This window comes from Saccoglossus kowalevskii, chromosome 19 (genome assembly GCF_978046115.1).
Source record: "Saccoglossus kowalevskii chromosome 19, keSacKowa6.1, whole genome shotgun sequence".
Lineage (NCBI taxonomy): Eukaryota > Metazoa > Hemichordata > Enteropneusta > Harrimaniidae > Saccoglossus > Saccoglossus kowalevskii.
In genome coordinates, this window is record NC_140659.1 from 26,191,796 (window position 1) to 26,215,749 (window position 23,954).

General features: G+C 37.5%; 1 protein-coding gene across 1 annotated transcript in view; it reads right to left on the minus strand.

Annotated features, from left to right (window-relative positions):
- The window catches only part of LOC100375711 (protocadherin Fat 4-like), a 106,514-nt gene that overhangs the window by 44,151 nt on the left and 38,409 nt on the right, over positions 1-23,954 (minus strand). The window contains exons 40-60 of the mRNA XM_085493769.1: positions 23,070-23,316; positions 15,097-15,327; positions 12,868-13,119; positions 12,454-12,553; positions 11,762-12,011; positions 11,315-11,402; positions 10,868-10,952; positions 10,374-10,606; positions 10,022-10,272; positions 9,534-9,663; positions 8,950-9,029; positions 8,660-8,744; positions 7,799-7,924; positions 7,276-7,337; positions 6,315-6,561; positions 3,284-3,517; positions 2,716-2,967; positions 2,522-2,621; positions 1,449-1,695; positions 1,018-1,105; positions 714-801 (exon numbers count right to left, since the gene is read on the minus strand). Of these exons, the coding sequence (XP_085349895.1) occupies positions 714-801; positions 1,018-1,105; positions 1,449-1,695; positions 2,522-2,621; positions 2,716-2,967; positions 3,284-3,517; positions 6,315-6,561; positions 7,276-7,337; positions 7,799-7,924; positions 8,660-8,744; positions 8,950-9,029; positions 9,534-9,663; positions 10,022-10,272; positions 10,374-10,606; positions 10,868-10,952; positions 11,315-11,402; positions 11,762-12,011; positions 12,454-12,553; positions 12,868-13,119; positions 15,097-15,327; positions 23,070-23,316 (3,476 nt within the window). The remainder of the gene's footprint in view (positions 1-713; positions 802-1,017; positions 1,106-1,448; positions 1,696-2,521; positions 2,622-2,715; positions 2,968-3,283; positions 3,518-6,314; positions 6,562-7,275; positions 7,338-7,798; positions 7,925-8,659; positions 8,745-8,949; positions 9,030-9,533; positions 9,664-10,021; positions 10,273-10,373; positions 10,607-10,867; positions 10,953-11,314; positions 11,403-11,761; positions 12,012-12,453; positions 12,554-12,867; positions 13,120-15,096; positions 15,328-23,069; positions 23,317-23,954) is intronic.

Here is a 23,954-nt window from a genome sequence, read left to right on the forward strand (position 1 = left end):
ACCTGCCATTTTTGTTAAAGACGATTACCCCGGTACTTTGGTTTTGGAAGTGTTTACTTCCAAATTCCAATCAGTGCAATAGGAATGTAGCTTAGTAAAACAATTTTGTAACCCTTCCTCTGTTTCAGAGAGTAATACTAAGTCATCTGCATAAAGTAGGCTACTTATTGATGACTTTCCAATTTTAACAGGCTGACATGTCTCATCCAATTTATCTGGGAAATCATTTAAGAAAAGATTGAACAATATGGGGCTAATGTTACAACCTTGTCTGACACCTCTGAGTGATTTAAACTGTTTGGTAATACCATTATTTAGTTTTATGTCATAGTTGACATCTTCATACATATTTTTAATTACATTATATAATTTACCATTGATATTGTTTTTCAGCATTTTATAATAAAGCCCTTTACGCCATACACTATCAAAGGCTTTTTTAAGATCTACAAAACCAACAAATAGTTTACCACCCTTTTTTTTTATTCTCAGTATTGTTGATATATTTGTCAATGGCAGTTTTAAGAATGAACATGTTATCAGTTGTTCTGTACCCAGGCCTAAATCCAGTTTGACAAGGGCTCAGAATATTGTTTGCCTCCACATATTTATGCAAACGTTTGTTTAGTACAGATGTAAATAAAGCAAATACGGTACTGGAGGTACTACATTTATAGCAACTATTATAGAAATACAATTCCATGTACACTTACCATCAGTTGGATTTACAGTGTAAATGATGGTATCGCCATCTGCATCGGTTGCCATGACGCGTCCCACAAAAGTATCAATAACAGCATTCTGTGGGATAAAAATTGAAAATCTTTATTATGCACTAACCCACAAAAACACTGATAAGAACTTTATTGCAACTGTGGAGAATGTGTGACATTCTTTTTCGGTGATAATGAATGAGGTAAGAGTTAATTTTAAATTAAAATAGAAAACAAAATTAAACTGCACAACCAAACATATAATCATACAAGCCAAAAAAAATACACAAACTTAAGTACTTACCTCAAGAATTGTAAAACTATAACTATCAGAGTTGAAGACTGGCGTTTCATCATTTTCATTCAATATGGTTATAATCAAGGAGACAGTTCTATGAAATGTAATGAAAAAGTAAATAGTTTTTAGTTAAAAAAGCCTTGCCACTGGGAGAAAAGTCAGTCAATTTTTGAGCATTTGCAATCAATCAAATTCTATGGGATACAACATATTTCGATGGATTTAGGCAGGTTGGATAATACATTTGGACAGAGAACTTTCTTTAAAATGCTGGGCCCAAAATGGCACCACTGCAAAAATCTTCTCAGAAAATTACCATAAATTCCACTGAATAATTAATACAAATGATGAAGAAATTAAACAATGATTTCAATTAATTACAGTTTCAACTAAAGCTAAATGATGCATTCCACAAAAAACAAATTAATTGTCCCTACCCAGTGTTATTAGGTAAACCTCCATCCACGGCCGACACAACATAGGTAAATTGAACGTCTCCTGACTCGTAGTCTAAGCGATCTACTAAACTAATGTTTCCGCTGATGTCATCAATGCTGAAAACATCATCTCCATCCAGTGAATACCTTGAGATCATGCCATTATCGCCACTATCGATATCACTTGCAAGAACGGTGAGCACTACCCCGGGAGACGACGTTTCATTTACGGTTATTTCGTACATTGCTGATTAAATACACAAGATATTGATTAAAATTATGAATGACAAAGGTGAAACAGAATAAATTTTCTATATTTGAAATTAATAAGCATTTTAAACTAATAATAATGTAAGAATATTATGCAAGAATTTTAAAAACAGTGTTGTATTTCTAGAATTCCCTTCACCACGAGTGATACTAAATAATCCGCCATACAAATGACAGAACACATGGGATGGCAGGGATCATAAGAGTTTGGCAAACACTGGGATGGAAATAAAATAAAAGCAACCCCAAATACAACAGGTATGGCATAGTCTTACAAAAACAAAAATGTACATACAACACAACAATGGTTCTGAAATGAATCTGTGAATAGAAATTATAATAGAAATAAAAACAAAACAAAAACAAAACACACATTGGAAATTGTGACAGTCTTCTGCTGGTAAAAACAAAACAAAACATGGTTAATAAAACATATAAAATCTATATATATATATTGGAAAAAGGCCTATCAGCTGAAACAAAGAAAAGAAATATATTAATGAATAAAGAAAAATTTTAAACATAAAAACAATAAAACTGGAAACTAAAGATTCCAGATATTGTTCACGCACGAGTGTACGTGTAGAAATGTTGAATTGCAACTGCATACATAAAATTAACCACAACTGACACAGTTTTCACAAGATTTATTCTTAACAATAGGTGAAAGTACAATACAATATGCATAAAGTATCGATCATTATTGTAAAAAAGGTTAAAAGTCCGATGGAAGTACACATAACGTGTCGATTATTCATTGCGAATATTTAGATTCAAATTCAGACACATACACATGTACTTACCTTGATCAAACAATGGAGCATTGTCATTCACATCATCTATTGTTATCTTTACAATAGCACTGTCATTTAATGTGTTACCATCCATATCCGAGACAGAAATCTAGAGAAATCAAAATAAAACAATACCAGTAAAAAAGAATTTATATCAATTTATCAACTGCAAAATTCATTATGCAAATAACAGTGACACTCACCGTAAGATTATAGAATACATTATTATTTGGTGGATCTCTATCAATATCACCAATCACTATGATATCTCCATCTTCATTTATATCAAATATACCATCATTATTACCATTACTAATCCAATATATAAAATATGATGTTATTGTGTCCATATCTGTAGCTGTCACTCTTAATATAGGACTCCTTAACTCAATGTCTTCTGGTATGCTAATAGTGTAGGTTGTATTCTCAAACAATGGACCATTGTTGTTGATGTCCTAAAAGTGATGGGAATGAAAATAGAAAATTTGAAAAATTAATTTGGTAGAAAGTTTCTATTGCTGAGCATGGATGGTGGAAACTTATAAACAGAAGACGAGATTCAGTCTAAATTTTTTCTGTTACTTCCAATGTAACTAGTTCTGGCATGTCCAAGAAATGAGCACATACACAAGCAAGCAAAATGGAGCAGATAATTTTAAGATGAGCAGAGACAACAACAAAAATTACACCATGCAGTCCACCAAATTTGATATTGATCAAAATTACTTTGGATCCATTCAAAAACCAGTAATAATTGAACACTGTACTCACCTGTATATTGACTGTAACATTGACTGTATTATTCATAATTTGGTTACCAACATATGGCTCTGTATTATAGACTGTGATTTCTATTATAAACTGTGATTGCTCAGTTTCAACATCAATAGCTGAAATTACACTAAGACCACCAGTGGAATTGTCAATATCAAAATGGTTTCCATGGTTACCACTGCTTATATAATACATCACATCATCATTTGGACTGAGATCAGCATCAGTTGCCTGGAAAATGAAAAATCAGTTAATATACATTAACAAAAAATCTAGCCACCTTTGGCTAAGCCCATCAAGAATAAGATATTCCTTACCTCAACAGTGAGGAAGACACTACCCACAGGACCATTGCCTTCATCTACAGTCACTTGATAGTTATCAGAGAATCCTTTCCTCAACAGTGATTAAGACACTACCCACAGGACCACTGCCTTCATCTACAGTCACTTGATAGTTATCTGAGAATCCTTACCTCAACAGAGAGGAAGACACTACCCACAGGACCACTGCCTTCATCTACAGTCACTTGATAGTTATCTGAGAGAATCCTTACCTCAACAGTGATGAAGACACTACCCACAGGACCACTGCCTTCATCTACAGTCACTTGATAGTTATCTGAGAGAATCCTTACCTCAACAGTGAGGAAGACACTACCCACAGGACCACTCCCTTCATCTACAGTCACTTGATAGTTATCTGAGAATCCTTACCTCAACAGTGAGGAAGACACTACCCACAGGACCACTGCCTTCATCTACAGTCACTTGATAGTTATCTGAGAATCCTTACCTCAACAGTGGGGAAGACACTACCCACAGGACCACTGCCTTCATCTACAGTCACTTGATAGTTATCTGAGAATCCTTAGCTCAACAGTGATGAAGACACTACCCACAGGACCACTGCCTTCATCTACAGTCACTTGATAGTTATCTGAGAATCCTTACCTCAACAGTGATGAAGACACTACCCACAGGACCATTGCCTTCATCTACAGTCACTTGATAGTTATCTGAGAGAATCCTTACCTCAACAGTGAGGAAGACACTACCCACAGAACCATTGCCTTCATCTACAGTCACTTGATAGTTATCTGAGAGAATCCTTACCTCAACAGTGGGGAAGACACTACCCACAGAACCACTGCCTTCATCTACAGTCACTTGATAGTTATCTGAGAGAATCCTTACCTCAACAGTGAGGAAGACACTACCCACAGGACCACTGCCTTCATCTACAGTCACTTGATAGTTATCTGAGAGAATCCTTACCTCAACAGTGAGGAAGACACTACCCACAGGACCACTGCCTTCATCTACAGTCACTTGATAGTTATCTGAGAATCCTCACCTCAACAGTGAGGAAGACATTACCCACACGACCACTGCCTTCATCTACAGTCACTTGATAGTTATCTGAGAAAATCCTTACCTCAACAGTGAGGAAGACACTACCCACAGGACCACTGCCTTCATCTACAGTCACTTGATAGTTATCTGAGAAAATCCTTACCTCAACAGTGAGGAAGACACTACCCACAGGACCACTGCCTTCATCTACAGTCACTTGATAGTTATCTGAGAATCCTTACCTCAACAGTGAGGAAGACAATACCCACAGGACCACTGCCTTCATCTACAGTCACTTGATAGTTATCTGAGAATCCTTACCTCAACAGTGAGGAAGACACTACCCACAGGACCATTGCCTTTATCTACAGTCACTTGATAGTTATCTGAGAATCCTTACCTCAACAGTGAGGAAGACACTACCCACAGGACCACTGCCTTCATCTACAGTCACTTGATAGTTATCTGAGAAAATCCTTACCTCAACAGTGAGGAAGACACTACCCACAGGACCACTGCCTTCATCTACAGTCACTTGATAGTTATCTGAGAAAATCCTTACCTCAACAGTGAGGAAGACACTACCCACAGGACCACTGCCTTCATCTACAGTCACTTGATAGTTATCTGAGAATCCTTACCTCAACAGTGAGGAAGACAATACCCACAGGACCACTGCCTTCATCTACAGTCACTTGATAGTTATCTGAGAATCCTTACCTCAACAGTGAGGAAGACACTACCCACAGGACCATTGCCTTTATCTACAGTCACTTGATAGTTATCTGAGAATCCTTACCTCAACAGTGAGGAAGACACTACCCACAGGACCACTGCCTTCATCTACAGTCACTTGATAGTTATCTGAGAATCCTTACCTCAACAGTGAGGAAGACACTACCCACAGGACCACTGCCTTCATCTACAGTCACTTGATAGTTATCTTGAGAAAATCCTTACCTCAACAGTGAGGAAGACACTACCCACAGGACCACTGCCTTCATCTACAGTAACTTGATAGTTATCTGAGAATCCTTACCTCAACAGTGAGGAAAACACTACCCACAGGACCACTGCCTTCATCTACAGTCACTTGATAGTTATCTGAGAATCCTTACCTCAACAGTGAGGAAGACACTACCCACAGGACCACTGCCTTCATCTACAGTCACTTGATAGTTATCTGAGAATCCTTACCTCAACAGTGAGGAAGACACTACCCACAGGACCACTGCCTTCATCTACAGTCACTTGATAGTTATCTGAGAGAATCCTTACCTCAACAGTGAGGAAGACACTACCCACAGGACCACTGCCTTCATCTACAGTCACTTGATAGTTATCTGAGAATCCTTACCTCAACAGTGAGGAAGACACTACCCACAGGACCATTGCCTTCATCTACAGTCACTTGATAGTTATCTGAGAATCCTTATCTCAACAGTGAGGAAGACACTACCCACAGGACCACTGTCTTCATCTACAATCACTTGATAGTTATCTGAGAATCCTTACCTCAACAGTGAGGAAGACACTACCCACAGGACCACTGCCTTCATCTACAGTCACTTGATAGTTATCTGAGAATCCTTACCTCAACAGTGAGAACGACACTACCCACAGGACCACTGCCTTCATCTACAGTCACTTGATAGTTATCTGAGAATCCTTACCTCAACAGTGAGGAAGACACTACCCACAGGACCACTGCCTTCATCTACAGTCACTTGATAGTTATCCAATGTGAAGACTGGTAAATTATCGTTGATATCTAGAATATTAATAGTAACTGGTACAGCTGAACTACGAGATGATAAACCACCATCAGCAGCAACAACATAGATCACATAAACATCTTGAGCCTCTCTATCAAGCTCTGTTGCCATAGTAATAACACCATCTCCATCAATGTCAAACAATCTTAAATGAATAAATAGGAAGATAAATGATTGTTAACACTTGATTTGATTTGAATTTAATTGATTTAATTTGATTTGATAAATCTTTGAATTTATATCAAAAGGTCTTTCCAAAATTTGGGATGACAGGTAAAATTTCAATCAACTTTTAATTAAATACTTTATCCAAGACACACAACAGAGTTGAAAAAAACATATTACTGCCAGTGCACAAACAACGATTTTCTAGAACACAATGACCATTCAAAAGCAAAATGTTCTTTCTACTTGAGGACACAGACACCCTGATTATGTGTTTTTTGTTTGTTTTTTTAAATATTTTTTTGTGCCAGGTGACAGTTCTGGACATTGAGTGTCTCTCCTGACTTTTTTTTGTAAGTGCAAATTGCAAGTGCTAGTGCTGACACATAGTGCATTTTGCCACAGAAATCATATTCGTGTTTGGGACTACATGACAGGGCTGTGTGGCCATCTCTCTATCAAATGGTGATTTGACTATGTTTATTACACAACTCTCTACTGATACAAGTGAAGATTTCAAACTATCACAGACATCCATCTTGAAAAACTCTTGCATAGTAACAAGATCTGTAAAAGACCACCCATCCATAAACAGCACGCAATGTAAATTGTTCCATGTTGAAAGAATTTACAAAGCAGTAAATAATTCATAATTAACATAATATCCACAAAAATATGTTAAAAGACCCCTTACCTAGCAGAAGTCAAGAAAGAATACGAGATATCAGCATTTATGCCAAGATCAATATCTGATGCCTGAAAATAAGGAAAAAGGAAATAAATTATAACAATGAGGTATTATATAAAAATCTATTGAATTAAAATAGATTCCATAAAATACAATATTTAAAAAAATTTCAAAAACTAATTTAACAAGATCGGTTTCAGGGTGTCCGAGCAATGGCACAGACGGAACCCAAATTAAGACTTCGTTCGAGTGACAGGTTTGAAAGTTACTCTATGTGTTCTAGTAACGGCACTTGTATTTGAGAAAAGTGAGAGATTTGACAAAGGTAAAAAAAAGTTGTATTTAAAAAAATCAAGCATAAAATAAAAGCAACTTTTTGTTAACGTGCACTTATATGTATACAAGAGATATGAAATCACTGAATTGATTATTTTGATCATGATTGATTGTCATACTACCTGGATAAGTACATTTTAAATGACTGAGTTTTTCTTTTTATAAATTAAGATCTGTATAGAATTTTACTTACATGTACTGTTCCAACATTTGTTCCATTGATTCCTTCACTGATATTAAATATATACAAACTGGTATCAAACTGTGGTGAATTATCATTTGTATCCTCTATGTAGACAGTTAAATTGACATTGTTACTCTGTAAAAGAAACAAGCATATATTGGAGTAAACGTCTTCTGAAATTGATACGTCTGTCCCAGTTGTAAGTTTTGAAATAGAGGATGTCTTTTACATAGATATGCCAATGAAATTAGTTTCAGAAAAGTATGTACAGTTTTGGAAACAGAGGGTGTACATTATTTCAAAATGTCAAAATAAAGTTGCAGTTTTTTTTCAGTTTTGACAAAGAGGACATTGAAATATCAATCAAAAATAAGTTTTCTTACAGGTTTTTTTGACACAGGTAAGGGCATACCTTATATGAAATTCAGAAAGGTTTCTTCAGGTATGACATAGAAAACATTACAGTAACTTTACTTTTAAATTACAATCAATATGAAGGGGTGTTTGCAGCAGGTTTTCTCAACACACAGATAGTTGCAAGATAAATGACTTTTTTTTGGCACTTAACATGCTGTAAATTACTTAATATCAGCTTAAATTAATATTCCCTGAAAAGGATTTTTGTTTGGAATTTCAATGAATTTTGATGAGTTGAATGTAGAATATAGAAAAAGATATATTTGCTGCATTTTATTTTCACTGAACCATACTTCCCTTCAGCAAATAGTAGAAAATAAAGTATTTTACAGTAGACTATACCAGTAACATTTCTTCAAGGGTTTAGGGCAGTTTTTATAATGACATACCACACCCAAAGCAGTACAAGTCAAAAATACAATTCTTTTTCATGTAATTGACGTTCATACTTACAAACTTGCCATCAGTAACAGAGATCGTTACCACGTATTTATCATGTGATTCCCTGTCTAACAACTCTGTAGTACTCACAATTGCACTTTTAGGAAAGAAAAAAAAAATATTATTTATCTTTTTTAATAGTTGTTTATCAAATCACACCACAATTATAATAACTTGATTAGAAATACAAGAAAGATGAAAGATAATTTTATTTATACGAGATTAAATAAAATTACACCACTGAAAATCCGGCCACCAAACTATTTTGTAAAGAACTCATTCTCAGTAGAATGAAGTTTTACCTCTCGTTATGAACCGTGAAAGTAGATGAATCATCATGAACAGAATATGCCAAGACACCAACGGTATCTTCGTCAGTTGCCTGAAAAATAATTGTTGCTGGATTTAATGAACAGAATTTTAAAGGTGATTACAGTTTTTGGAAAAATTAAAAAAAAATGTTGGTATTTAAAATGTATACTTATCCAAAATAGGATTATATGACAGCATATATAAAACACAGTTACTCTATAGAAAGTGTATTTTCCATTAACTCCATAAATGCTCTGTCAAATAATTTAACCGTAAGCAGTGTTGATTTGTTTCATTTGTTTAGTTTATCACAGTCAAACTCATGTTCTGCTGCCACCCAGGAGACTTTCAAGCCTTTATGAATGGAGGATTTATATACAAAATTTTTAATGTGTTTATGAATATTGATTATACAGTGAATCAGTATAACTTGAGGTACATTTGTTGTAAATTCTGTTCTGCAAAATACAGTGTCTTTTAAATGTAATTTTTGTCTCGACTTTTTAACTGTGACCGCTATAATTATAGTCAGCCCCTCAATAGAGGCAGCCGTGTTTGTTTGTAGTTGATTTACCTGTATTTGAATAACAGATGTTGCTATGGTGACTTCTTCATTGATATATGCTACATATTCTGATTGACCAAATAAGGGCATCTCATCATTCATGTCTTCAATACTGATATACACTGTAGCAACTGATGATCTGAAAAGTTGAAACAAACTCTGGATTAAATTTGTTGAAATTCATTTTGAAAGTTATCAATTCAAATTTAGACATTGCCTATATACTAGTTGTATTGCATATGCAATAAAAACACTCTAAAATTTTAATTTTTTCTTTTATGATATTTTTTTCAATTAACAGAATATAACAGATGCTCTGATAATATATTTAGCCTAATTCATTTGTTTGATTTCCAAGTTTAACCACAAATCCACAAATCAATGTATTTAAACCAAGTGAATATCCCTGTAACACAAAATTGGTTCAAATTAAACCTTAGTGAATATTTCTGCTGCTGCCCTATGCTGAATTAGGCACACTTCAAAATCAATGAGGCAGTTTGTTATTTATAATTAGATACAAATAGAATAATAAATACCTAGATTCAGAATCAACAGGATGATCAGTTGCCTGAACTGAAATAACGTAAATATTCATCAACTCAAAATCTAAACCAGTGTTATTCAAGATGAAGATACTACCATTGTTCCCATGGATACCAAAGATGGAATCACCATTACCACTGACTGCTAAGATACTGTAATCCACATCAGCATTACCTCCCAGATCTACGTCACTTGCTTCAACCTTTGAGAAAAATTTGCAAATTATGTGATCATACTGTGTAATATCTGATTAGACTTACCAAAATATAGTTTTATTTATTTTTGTTTAGTGATGGTTCTCACCTGCAATATTTCCATTCCAATATCCACATCTTCTGTCACATTTCCATAATATGTAGATTTCATAAATATTGGTGAATTATCATTCTCATCTAAGATTGCTATGGTTGCATTAGCTGATGCAGAATAAACTCCATCCGTAACCATGACAACCACATTATAAGAATCTACATTCTCTCTGTCTAAACTACTGATAACTTTAATGACACCTGTGTCTTCATCAATTGAGAATGGAACTGAAAAAGAAAATTGAACATCAGGTACACACAAGCCACATGTATACTGCTGGATGGATTGGCTCTCACCACTCAATGTAAAGATACTCCTTGTGAACTACTAGAAGGCATCTACCAAGATCATGGATGGTGAAAAGCACAATTTTCAGATACATTCCAGTATCCTATCAACATATTACAGAATGTGTGACAGAGTTTGAGCACTTTATGGTAGGTGAAATCTTGTTGGATTATGTATTTAAATTATAGGAAATCACTCACCAGTATTGAGAATGAAATATGACAAGACATCATCATCACTGTCTATGGCTGACACTTTTCCAACAGACGTGTCTGAACGTGAATTCTACAAACATCAATCAAAGTTACAATTTTATTCATTAAATAGAACTACAAATCAGTGATGGTACAATTGAACAGTTTTTTAAACAATTAATCATGTTACTCCTGTGCTTAATGAGATTTGCGGTCTACTGAACTGCTTTTTAATTGTCAATATCTATTTAGTGGAGATCATGTGACTTCTGAGGTCAACACATCTGGTATGTGCATCTGATGCATGTAAGATGCAAATGCCTTTTACATGATGCAATACAGAAAGTTTGAAAACTTTTCAAAGTCTCACATTGAGTTGAAATAAAAATCAAATATTGAGTATGGAGCAAAAGTGACCGCATAAATTATTTTATTGCGTGAAGTCAAGCTTACCTCATATACAGTAAAACTGTAATTTGATGAAAGAAAGACCGGAATATTATTGTTAACATCAGTGATGGTTACAATTATAACAGTCGAGCTGTAAAATAGAAATACGTCTCAATTAACACTTGTCGCCATTGTCAATTACAGCACCCTGAGTTGACATAGGCTTATTTAAGTTGTTAGACTAATATGTGGCATATTCAATAAGCATTATTTGTAGGAAATATTTGATGGCCACTGTATAATCTGTATGAGAGCCACATCAAAAGTCACATGTCAAAATAAATAATTATGTGGTACTTTTAAAACAAATAACCAATGAATTTGAATGCCTGCAAAGTATTTGATGTGTTTTCAGTAGTTTTTTTGCCCAGTAGAGCAGGCAAAGAAGATCAAGCTGAGACTTTTTACAAATAAGTTAAGAAAACTAAAATAATTAACTGTTGTACTCACCCAGTTTTTGGAATTGAACCACCATCCATCGCACTGACAGTTAGTGTGAACTGGGAATTTAAACTTGGATCCAAAACTGAAGTTAGCATTAAATTTCCAGTCTGGTTATTCATACTGAATGTGTCATCACCGTTTATGATGTCATAGCTTAATATTTCACCATTAGACCCATCATCAATGTCTGTTGCATGCACGCTGCCAACAATTGTGCCAACTGTAGAGTTTTCATTCACCATGAAGATATATTCCACTGAAAATTATAATATTTTGTAAATAACAGCTCCGAGAATTTTCTCCACTCATGTGCAGTACATGTGTACTATATGTGGATTAAAAAAGCTACTAACAGTAACTAAAATTGCATATATCTAAAAAAATGCCGACATGTTGAAAATGTGTTCCCAGGACAACAAATGGCTACCAGTCAGCCATATTGAATAAGACTAAACAAACTAAAGCCAATATGTACAAGTACATGTATTTTCAAACTTATAATGGACATGTTAACTGTATAACAGAAAGTAGCCCTACTTTTAAACAATGCCCAAACTAAACAAAAATAACAACAAATATATAATTTTACTACACAGTTAATCAAAACAAAATTCATATATTGAACATAAATTTAAAATATTGCTACATTCTACTATGAATAATTGTAAAAAAAACAAGTACAAGTATTAGTTGTTTACCTTTCTCAAACACTGGACTGTTATCATTGACATCAGAGATTGTTATCTGAACATTGGTTGTATCATTATTGGTGTTGCTATCGCCATCAGACACAGTCACCTGAAAACGGAAAATCGTCATGGTTATACTGGGTAATCAGATAGCACTATCAGAAACAACATTCTAAGAGAAAAATTGGATTTAATCCAACTGAATAAAAAGGTACATAACACATTATCACAGATTATTTAATAATGCACACAAAGCTCATTAATTATGCATGCTACAAAACTCATTAGGCATGCAAAGAACATTAATTAATGCAAGACTCATTAATAACGCATGCAGCCTGGTCATTATGCAGTAATAACGCAAGAAAGTCAATTTACAATTTTAAGGTGAAAACTCTTTCCATGTTTAACAAAAAAACTTACAGTTAGATTGAAGAATGTATAATTATATGGTGGATCTCTATCAATATCACCAATCACTATGATATCTCCATCTTCATTTATATCAAATATACCATCATTGTTACCATTACTAATCCAATATATAAAATATGATGTTATTGTGTCCATATCTGTAGCTGTCACTCTTAATATAGGACTCCTTAACTCAGTGTCTTCTGGTATGCTAATAGTGTAGGTGGCATTCTCAAACAATGGACCATTGTTGTTGATATCCTATCCAGAGAAATGAAAACAGATTAGGTTGGAATTATCACTGATTACCCAAATCATTTACTCAAAAATGAAATATGATTCATATCCGCAAATTGTCAATCAATAAAATGTTGAAGTATCACACATTAATACAAAATATATAATTCTTAGAAATGAAGTAAACTTTCTTGTTATGCACAGTTACGTGAAGTCATTAATATTCAAACTTAAAGACACAGTACTGCATCATGCTAGATATCTGTTGCATGTGACATATACAACATTAGTTGTGCACTGTTAAAAAATTAGACTGGTATTTCAATGCAAACTCAGTTTAAACTTAAAATATTATACAAGTTTGGCAAAAACAAAATTAAAATCAAAGAAAGCTTAGAAAGAACTCCCGTGTGCTGAGAGTATTGGAGACACATTCAAAATTAATTCAAAATTACTTGAACTTGAGATGTTGATGGAAACGCAGAAAACTAATTATGCAAATTAGGTAACTAATATGAACAGATTTAAGTGTAAAACTAATAAGGTCTGCACAATGTAAAGTTTCATTGAAATGTGATTAGAACCAAAATAATATTAATTATTATGCTAATTAGAGAATTAATATGAACAGATTTTAACCCAAAATTAATCAGGCTGTCTATTGTCCTAGAGCACTTATGTACCAAGTTTTATTCAAATGTGATGATCAATACTTGAGATATCAGTATTAATTAATTATATTAATTAGGTGATTAAGAAGCATAAATATTTACCAAAAACTAATATGGTGTATAGTCCTAGGTTCATTGAAATGTGATGGGTACTCTTTAAAAGTTTCATTGAAATCCAATGAGTGGCTTTTAGACATCAGTGCAACAGCCATAGAACAGCAAAAAATTAACTAATTATGCAAATTAGGTAATTAATAGGCACAATTATTTATCCCAAAATTAATCAGGTCTCTGCAGTCCTAGAATATCTATGTAACAAGTCTCAATGAAATGTGATGATTAGTACTTGAGATATCAGGTGAAAAGCTGAAAATTAACTAATTATGCTAATAAGGTGATTAATATGCACAAATATTTATCCAAAAACTAAGTAGGTCTCTGCACAGTCCTCAAGTAACTATGTACCAAGTTTCATTGAAACATGATCATTACTACTTGAAATATCAAAAGCTGAAAATTAATTAATTATGCAAATTAGGTAATTAATATGTACTGATATTACCCTAAAAACTATCAGGTCTGTGCAGTGTCATATGACATCTATGTTCCAAGTTTTATTGACATGTTATGATTAGTACTTGAGATATCAGTGGAAAAGCCAAAAATTGATTAATCATTATGTAAATTAGGTAATTAATAATATTAACAGATTTCTACACAAAAATAATCAAATCTGCGCATTAGTTCAGAGCATCCATGTGCCAAGTTTCATTGAAATCCAATGAGTGGTTCTTCAAAAATCAGTGAAACAGTCATAGAACAGCTTAAAATCAGTTAATTATCATGCAAATTAGGTAATTAATATTCATAGATTTTTACCCAAAACTAATCAAATCTGCGTATTCGTTCAGAGCATCCATGTGCCAAGTTTCATCAAAATCCAATGAGTGGTTCTTCAAATATCAGTGGAACAGTCATGGAACAGCTTGAAATCAGTTAATTATCATTTAAATTAAGTAATTAATATTCATAGATTTTTACCAAAACCTAATCAACTCTGCGCATCATCTCAGAGCATCTATGTACCAAGTTTCAAGAAAATTTGATTAGTGGTTCTTGAGATAACGGTGGAACAAAAAAAGTGACATACATACATACATACATACATACATACATACATACAGACATACAGACAGGATAACTGCAAAGACTCCCTTTTGTGCTTCGCACACGGGAGTCAATAATGCTTATGGTACCTACAAAAATAAGTTTGGAAAGATTACATAAATTAAACTGAAAAGTGAGGCATGCCCATTGTCACCACACATACCTGAATATTGACAGTGACATTGGCCGTGTTATTCATCACTTCCTTGCCCAAATAAGGCTCTGTATTATAAGCTGTGATTTCCAAAATAATTGTTGACTGTTCATCAAAATCAATGGCTGAGAATACATTCAGTTCACCAGTGGAATTATCAATATCAAAATGGTTGCCATGGTTACCATCACTGATGAAATACATCACTTCATCATTTGGACTGAGATCAATGTCTGTTGCCTGAAAAAAAAAAAAGTTTCTTTTTGTTTTGTAAAACTTAATCTAACTACAATTATGAAGACAGAACTACAGGACCACTGCTTTCATCTACAGTCACTTGATAGTTATCTGAGAGAATCCTTACCTCAACAGTGATGAAGACACTACCCACAGGACCATTGCCTTAATCTACAGTCACTTGATAGTTATCTGAGAATCTTTACCTCAACAGTGAGGAAGACACTACCCACAGGACCACTGCCTTCATCTACAGTCACTTGATAGTTATCAGAGAATCCTTACCTCAACGGTGAGGAAGACACTACCCACAGGACCACTGTCTTCATCTACAGTCACTTGATAGTTATCTGAGAATCCTTACCTCAACAGTGAGGAAGACACTACCCACAGGACCACTGCCTTCATCTACAGTCACTTGATAGTTATCTGAGAATCCTTACCTCAACAGTGAGGAAGACACTACCCACAGAACCACTGCCTTCATCTACAGTCACTTGATAGTTATCTGAGAATCCTTACCTCAACAGTGAGGAAGACACTACCCACAGGACCACTGCCTTCACCTACAGTCACTTGATAGTTATCTGAGAATCCTTACCTCAACAGTGAGGAAGACACTATCCACAGGATCACTGCCTTCATCTACAGTAACTTTATAGTTATCTGAGAGAATCCTTACCTCAACAGTGAGGAAGACACTACCCACAGGACCACTGCCTTCATCTACAGTCACTTGATAGTTATCTGAGAGAATCCTTACCTCAACAGTGATGAAGACACTACCCACAGAACCACTGCCTTCATCTACAGTCACTTGATAGTTATCTGAGAATCCTTACCTCAACAGTGAGGAAGACACTACCCACAGGACCACTGCCTTCATCTACAGTCACTTGATAGTTATCTGAGAATCCTTACCTCAACAGTGAGGAAGACACTACCCACAGGACCACTGCCTTCATCTACAGTCACTTGATAGTTATCTGAGAATCCTTACCTCAACAGTGAGGAAGACACTACCCACAGGACCACTGCCTTCATCTACAGTAACTTTATAGTTATCTGAGAGAATCCTTACCTCAACAGTGAGGAAGACACTACCGACAGGACCACTGCCTTCATCTACAGTCTCTTGATAGTTATCTGAGAATCCTTACCTCAACAGTGAGGAAGACACTACCCACAGGACCACTGCCTTCATCTACAGTCACTTGATAGTTATCTGAGAATCCTTACCTCAACAGTGATGAAGACACTACCCACAGAACCACTGCCTTCATCTAGTCACTTGATAGTTATCTGAGAATCCTTACCTCAACAGTGAGGAAGACACTACCCACAGGACCACTGCCTTCATCTACAGTCACTTGATAGTTATCAGAGAATCCTTACCTCAACAGTGAGGAAGACACTACCCACAGAACCACTGCCTTCATCTACAGTCACTTGATAATTATCTGAGAATCTTTACCTCAACAGTGAGGAAGACACTACCCACAGGACCACTGCCTTCATCTACAGTCACTTGATAGTTATCTGAGAGAATCCTTACCTCAACAGTGATGAAGACACTACCCACAGGACCACTGCCTTCATCTACAGTCACTTGATGGTTATCTGAGAATCCTTACCTCAACAGTGAGGAAGACACTACCCACAGGACCACTGCCTTCATCTACAGTAACTTTATAGTTATCTGAGAGAATCCTTACCTCAACAGTGAGGAAGACACTACCCACAGGACCACTGCCTTCATCTACAGTCACTTGATAGTTATCAGAGAATCCTTACCTCAACGGTGAGGAAGACACTACCCACAGGACCACTGTCTTCATCTACAGTCACTTGATAGTTATCTGAGAATCCTTACCTCAACAGTGAGGAAGACACTACCCACAGGACCACTGCCTTCATCTACAGTCACTTGATAGTTATCTGAGAATCCTTACCTCAACAGTGAGGAAGACACTACCCACAGGACCACTGCCTTCATCTACAGTCACTTGATAGTTATCTGAGAATCCTTACCTCAACAGTGAGGAAGACACTACCCACAGGACCACTGCCTTCACCTACAGTCACTTGATAGTTATCTGAGAATCCTTACCTCAACAGTGAGGAAGACACTACCCACAGGATCACTGCCTTCATCTACAGTCACTTGATAGTTATCGGAGAATCCTTACCTCAACAGTGAGGAAGACACTACCCACAGGACCACTGCCTTCATCTACAGTCACTTGATAGTTATCTGAGAGAATCCTTACCTCAACAGTGAGGAAGACACTACCCACAGGACCACTGCCTTCATCTACAGTCACTTGATAGTTATCTGAGAGAATCCTTACCTCAACAGTGATGAAGACACTACCCACAGAACCACTGCCTTCATCTACAGTCACTTGATAGTTATCTGAGAATCCTTACCTCAACAGTGAGGAAGACACTACCCACAGGACCACTGCCTTCATCTACAGTCACTTGATAGTTATCTGAGAATCCTTACCTCAACAATGAGGAAGACACTACCCACAGGACCACTGCCTTCACCTACAGTCACTTGATAGTTATCTGAGAATCCTTACCTCAACAGTGAGGAAGACACTACCCACAGAACCACTGCCTTCATCTACAGTCACTTGATAGTTATCTGAGAATCCTTACCTCAACAGTGAGGAAGACACTACCCACAGGACCACTGCCTTCACCTACAGTCACTTGATAGTTATCTGAGAATCCTTACCTCAACAGTGAGGAAGACACTACCCACAGGACCACTGCCTTCATCTACAGTCACTTGATAGTTATCTGAGAATCCTTACCTCAACAGTGAGGAAGACACTACCCACAGGACCACTGCCTTCATCTACAGTAACTTTATAGTTATCTGAGAGAATCCTTACCTCAACAGTGAGGAAGACACTACCGACAGGACCACTGCCTTCATCTACAGTCACTTGATAGTTATCTGAGAATCCTTACCTCAACAGTGAGGAAGACACTACCCACAGGACCACTGCCTTCATCTACAGTCACTTGATAGTTATCTGAGAATCCTTACCTCAACAGTGATGAAGACACTACCCACAGGACCACTGCCTTCATCTACAGTCACTTGATGGTTATCTGAGAATCCTTACCTCAACAGTGAGGAAGACACTACCCACAGGACCACTGCCTTCATCTACAGTCACTTGATAGTTATCAGAGAATCCTTACCTCAACAGTGAGGAAGACACTACCCACAGAACCACTGCCTTCATCTACAGTCACTTGATAATTATCTGACAATCTTTACCTCAACAGTGAGGAAGACACTACCCACAGGACCACTGCCTTCATCTACAGTCACTTGATAGTTATCTGAGAGAATCCTTACCTCAACAGTGATGAAGACACTACCCACAGGACCACTGCCTTCATCTACAGTCACTTGATGGTTATCTGAGAATCCTTACCTCAACAGTGAGGAAGACACTACCCACAGGACCACTGCCTTCATCTACAGTAACTTTATAGTTATCTGAGAGAATCCTTACCTCAACAGTGAGGAAGACACTACCGACAGGACCACTGCCTTCATCTACAGTCACTTGATAGTTATCTGAGAATCCTTACCTCAACAGTGAGGAAGACACTACCCACAGGACCACTGCCTTCATCTACAGTCACTTGATAGTTATCTGAGAATCTTTACCTCAACAGTGAGGAAGACACTACCCACAGGACCACTGCCTTCATCTACAGTCACTTGATAGTTATCAGAGAATCCTTACCTCAACGGTGAGGAAGACACTACCCACAGGACCACTGTCTTCATCTACAGTCACTTGATAGTTATCTGAGAATCCTTACCTCAACAGTGAGGAAGACACTACCCACAGGACCACTGCCTTCATCTACAGTCACTTGATAGTTATCTGAGAATCCTTACCTCAACAGTGAGGAAGACACTACCCACAGGACCACTGCCTTCATCTACAGTCACTTGATAGTTATCTGAGAATCCTTACCTCAACAGTGAGGAAGACACTACCCACAGGACCACTGCCTTCACCTACAGTCACTTGATAGTTATCTGAGAATCCTTACCTCAACAGTGAGGAAGACACTACCCACAGGATCACTGCCTTCATCTACAGTCACTTGATAGTTATCGGAGAATCCTTACCTCAACAGTGAGGAAGACACTACCCACAGGACCACTGCCTTCATCTACAGTCACTTGATAGTTATCTGAGAGAATCCTTACTTCAACAGTGAGGAAGACACTACCCACAGGACCACTGCCTTCATCTACAGTCACTTGATAGTTATCTGAGAGAATCCTTACCTCAACAGTGATGAAGACACTACCCACAGAACCACTGCCTTCATCTACAGTCACTTGATAGTTATCTGAGAATCCTTACCTCAACAGTGAGGAAGACACTACCCACAGGACCACTGCCTTCATCTACAGTCACTTGATAGTTATCTGAGAATCCTTACCTCAACAGTGAGGAAGACACTACCCACAGGACCACTGCCTTCATCTACAGTCACTTGATAGTTATCTGAGAATCCTTACCTCAACAGTGAGGAAGACACTACCCACAGGACCACTGCCTTCATGTACAGTAACTTTATAGTTATCTGAGAGAATCCTTACCTCAACAGTGAGGAAGACACTACCGACAGGACCACTGCCTTCATCTACAGTCACTTGATAGTTATCTGAGAATCCTTACCTCAACAGTGATGAAGACACTACCCACAGAACCACTGCCTTCATCTAGTCACTTGATAGTTATCTGAGAATCCTTACCTCAACAGTGAGGAAGACACTACCCACAGGACCACTGCCTTCATCTACAGTCACTTGATAGTTATCAGAGAATCCTTACCTCAACAGTGAGGAAGACACTACCCACAGAACCACTGCCTTCATCTACAGTCACTTGATAATTATCTGAGAATCTTTACCTCAACAGTGAGGAAGACACTACCCACAGGACCACTGCCTTCATCTACAGTCACTTGATAGTTATCTGAGAGAATCCTTACCTCAACAGTGAGGAAGACACTATCCACAGGACCACTGCCTTCATCTACAGTCACTTGATAGTTATCTGAGAGAATCCTTACCTCAACAGTGATGAAGACACTACCCACAGGACCACTGCCTTCATCTACATTCACTTGATAGTTATCTGAGAATCCTTACCTCAACAGTGAGGAAGACACTACCCACAGGACCACTGCCTTCATCTACAGTAACTTTATAGTTATCTGAGAGAATGCTTACCTCAACAGTGAGGAAGACACTACCGACAGGACCACTGCCTTCATCTACAGTCACTTGATAGTTATCTGAGAATCCTTACCTCAACAGTGAGGAAGACACTACCCACAGGACCACTGCCTTCATCTACAGTCACTTGATAGTTATCTGAGAATCCTTACCTCAACAGTGATGAAGACACTACCCACAGAACCACTGCCTTCATCTAGTCACTTGATAGTTATCTGAGAATCCTTACCTCAACAGTGAGGAAGACACTACCCACAGGACCACTGCCTTCATCTACAGTCACTTGATAGTTATCAGAGAATCCTTACCTCAACAGTGAGGAAGACACTACCCACAGAACCACTGCCTTCATCTACAGTCACTTGATAATTATCTGAGAATCTTTACCTCAACAGTGAGGAAGACACTACCCACAGGACCACTGCCTTCATCTACAGTCACTTGATAATTATCTGAGAATCTTTACCTCAACAGTGAGGAAGACACTACCCACAGGACCACTGCCTTCATCTACAGTCACTTGATAGTTATCTGAGAGAATCCTTACCTCGACAGTGAGGAAGACACTACCCACAGAACCACTGCCTTCATCTAGTCACTTGATAGTTATCTGAAAATCTTTACCTCAACAGTGAGGAAGACACTACCCACAGGACCATTGCCTTCATCTACAGTCACTTGATAGTTATCTGAGAGAATCCTTACCTCAACAGTGAGGAAGACACTACCCACAGGACCACTGCCTTCATCTACAGTCACTTGATAGTTATCTGAGAGAATCCTTACCTCAACAGTGAGGAAGACACTACCCACAGGACCATTGCCTTCATCTACAGTCACTTGATAGTTATCAGAGAATCCTTACCTTAACGGTGAGGAAGACACTACCCACAGGACCACTGTCTTCATCTACAGTCACTTGATAGTTATCTGAGAATCCTTACCTCAACAGTGAGGAAGACACTACCCACAGGACCACTGCCTTCATCTACAGTCACTTGATAGTTATCTGAGAATCCTTACCTCAACAGTGAGGAAGACACTACCCACAGGACCACTGCCTTCATCTACAGTCACTTGATAGTTATCTGAGAATCCTTACCTCAACAGTGAGGAAGACACTACCCACAGAACCATTGCCTTCATCTACAGTCACTTGATAGTTATCTGAGAATCCTTACCTCAACAGTGAGGAAGACACTACCCACAGGACCATTGCCTTCATCTACAGTCACTTGATAGTTATCTGAGAATCCTTACCTCAACAGTGAGGAAGACACTACCCACAGGACCACTGCCTTCATCTACAGTCACTTGATAGTTATCAGAGAATCCTTACCTCAACAGTGAGGAAGACACTACCCACAGGACCACTGTCTTCATCTACAGTCACTTGATAGTTATCTGAGAATCCTTACCTCAACAGTGAGGAAGACACTACCCACAGGACCACTGCCTTCATCTACAGTCACTTGATAGTTATCTGAGAGAATCCTTACCTCAACAGTGAGGAAGACACTACCCACAGGACCATTGCCTTCATCTAGTCACTTGATAGTTATCTGAGAATCCTTACCTCAACAGTGAGGAAGACACTACCCACAGGACCACTGCCTTCATCTACAGTCACTTGATAGTTATCTGAGAATCCTTACCTCAACAGTGAGGAAGACACTACCCACAGAACCATTGCCTTCATCTACAGTCACTTGATAGTTATCTGAGAATCCTTACCTCAACAGTGAGGAAGACACTACCCACAGGACCATTGCCTTCATCTACAGTCACTTGATAGTTATCTGAGAATCCTTACCTCAACAGTGAGGAAGACACTACCCACAGGACCACTGCCTTCATCTACAGTCACTTGATAGTTATCAGAGAATCCTTACCTCAACAGTGAGGAAGACACTACCCACAGGACCACTGTCTTCATCTACAGTCACTTGATAGTTATCTGAGAATCCTTACCTCAACAGTGAGGAAGACACTACCCACAGGACCACTGCCTTCATCTACAGTCACTTGATAGTTATCTGAGAGAATCCTTACCTCAACAGTGAGGAAGACACTACCCACAGGACCATTGCCTTCATCTAGTCACTTGATAGTTATCTGAGAATCCTTACCTCAACAGTGAGGAAGACACTACCCACAGGACATTTGCCTTAATCTACAGTCACTTGATAGTTATCTGAGAAAATCCTTACCTCAACAGTGAGGAAGACACTACCCACAGGACCACTGCCTTCATCTACAGTCACTTGATAGTTATCTGAGAATCCTTACCTCAACAGTGAGGAAGACACTACCCACAGGACCACTGTCTTCATCTACAGTCACTTGATAGTTATCTGAGAATCCTTACCTCAACAGTGAGGAAGACACTACCCACAGGACCACTGCCTTCATCTACAGTCACTTGATAGTTATCTGAGAGAATCCTTACCTCAACAGTGAGGAAGACACTACCCACAGGACCACTGCCTTCATCTACAGTCACTTGATAGTTATCCAATGTGAAGACTGGTAAATTATCGTTGATATCAAGAATATTAATAGTAACTGGTACAGCTGAACTACGAGATGATAAACCACCATCAGCAGCAACAACATAGATCACATAAACATCTTGAGCCTCCCTATCAAGCTCTGTTGCCGTAGTAATAACACCATCTCCATCAACATCAAATAATCTAAAATGAACATGAACAATCATGAACCTAACATTTTCAAGTATATACAAAATGTAGTTATAGTTCTAATTTTGGGAAATTATCTCCATGCATGTACAATGAAGAATTTGCCAAAGCAGATCAACTGTTTGAAAGATTTATTGCCAACAGTCTAACTTGAGACTCGTATTGAGACAATTCACTTTAAAAAGTTTACTTCAGTTGACAACAGCTTACATCTTGTTAGGGAAATAATCGAGAAAATCAGACTCAATGATGGTGAATATGTCCAGAATTCCAAGGATTTATGGTCATGCAAGTACCAGAATGTGTGACCTATAAGGGGTCATGTAAGTACCAGGATGTGTGACCTTTAAGGGATCATACAAGCACCAGGATGTGTGACCTATAAGGTGTCATGCAAGTACCAGGATGTGTGACCTTTATGGAATCATACAAGTCCCAGGATGGCATGTGACCTTTAAGGGGTCATGCAAGTACCAGGATGTGTGGCCTTTAAGAGGTCATGCAAGTACCAAGATGTGTGACCTTTAAGGGGTCATGGAAGTACCAGGATGTGTGACCTTTAAGGGGTCATGGAAGTACCAGGATGTGTGACCTTTAAGGGGTCATGCAAGAACCAGGATGTGGTAAACAAC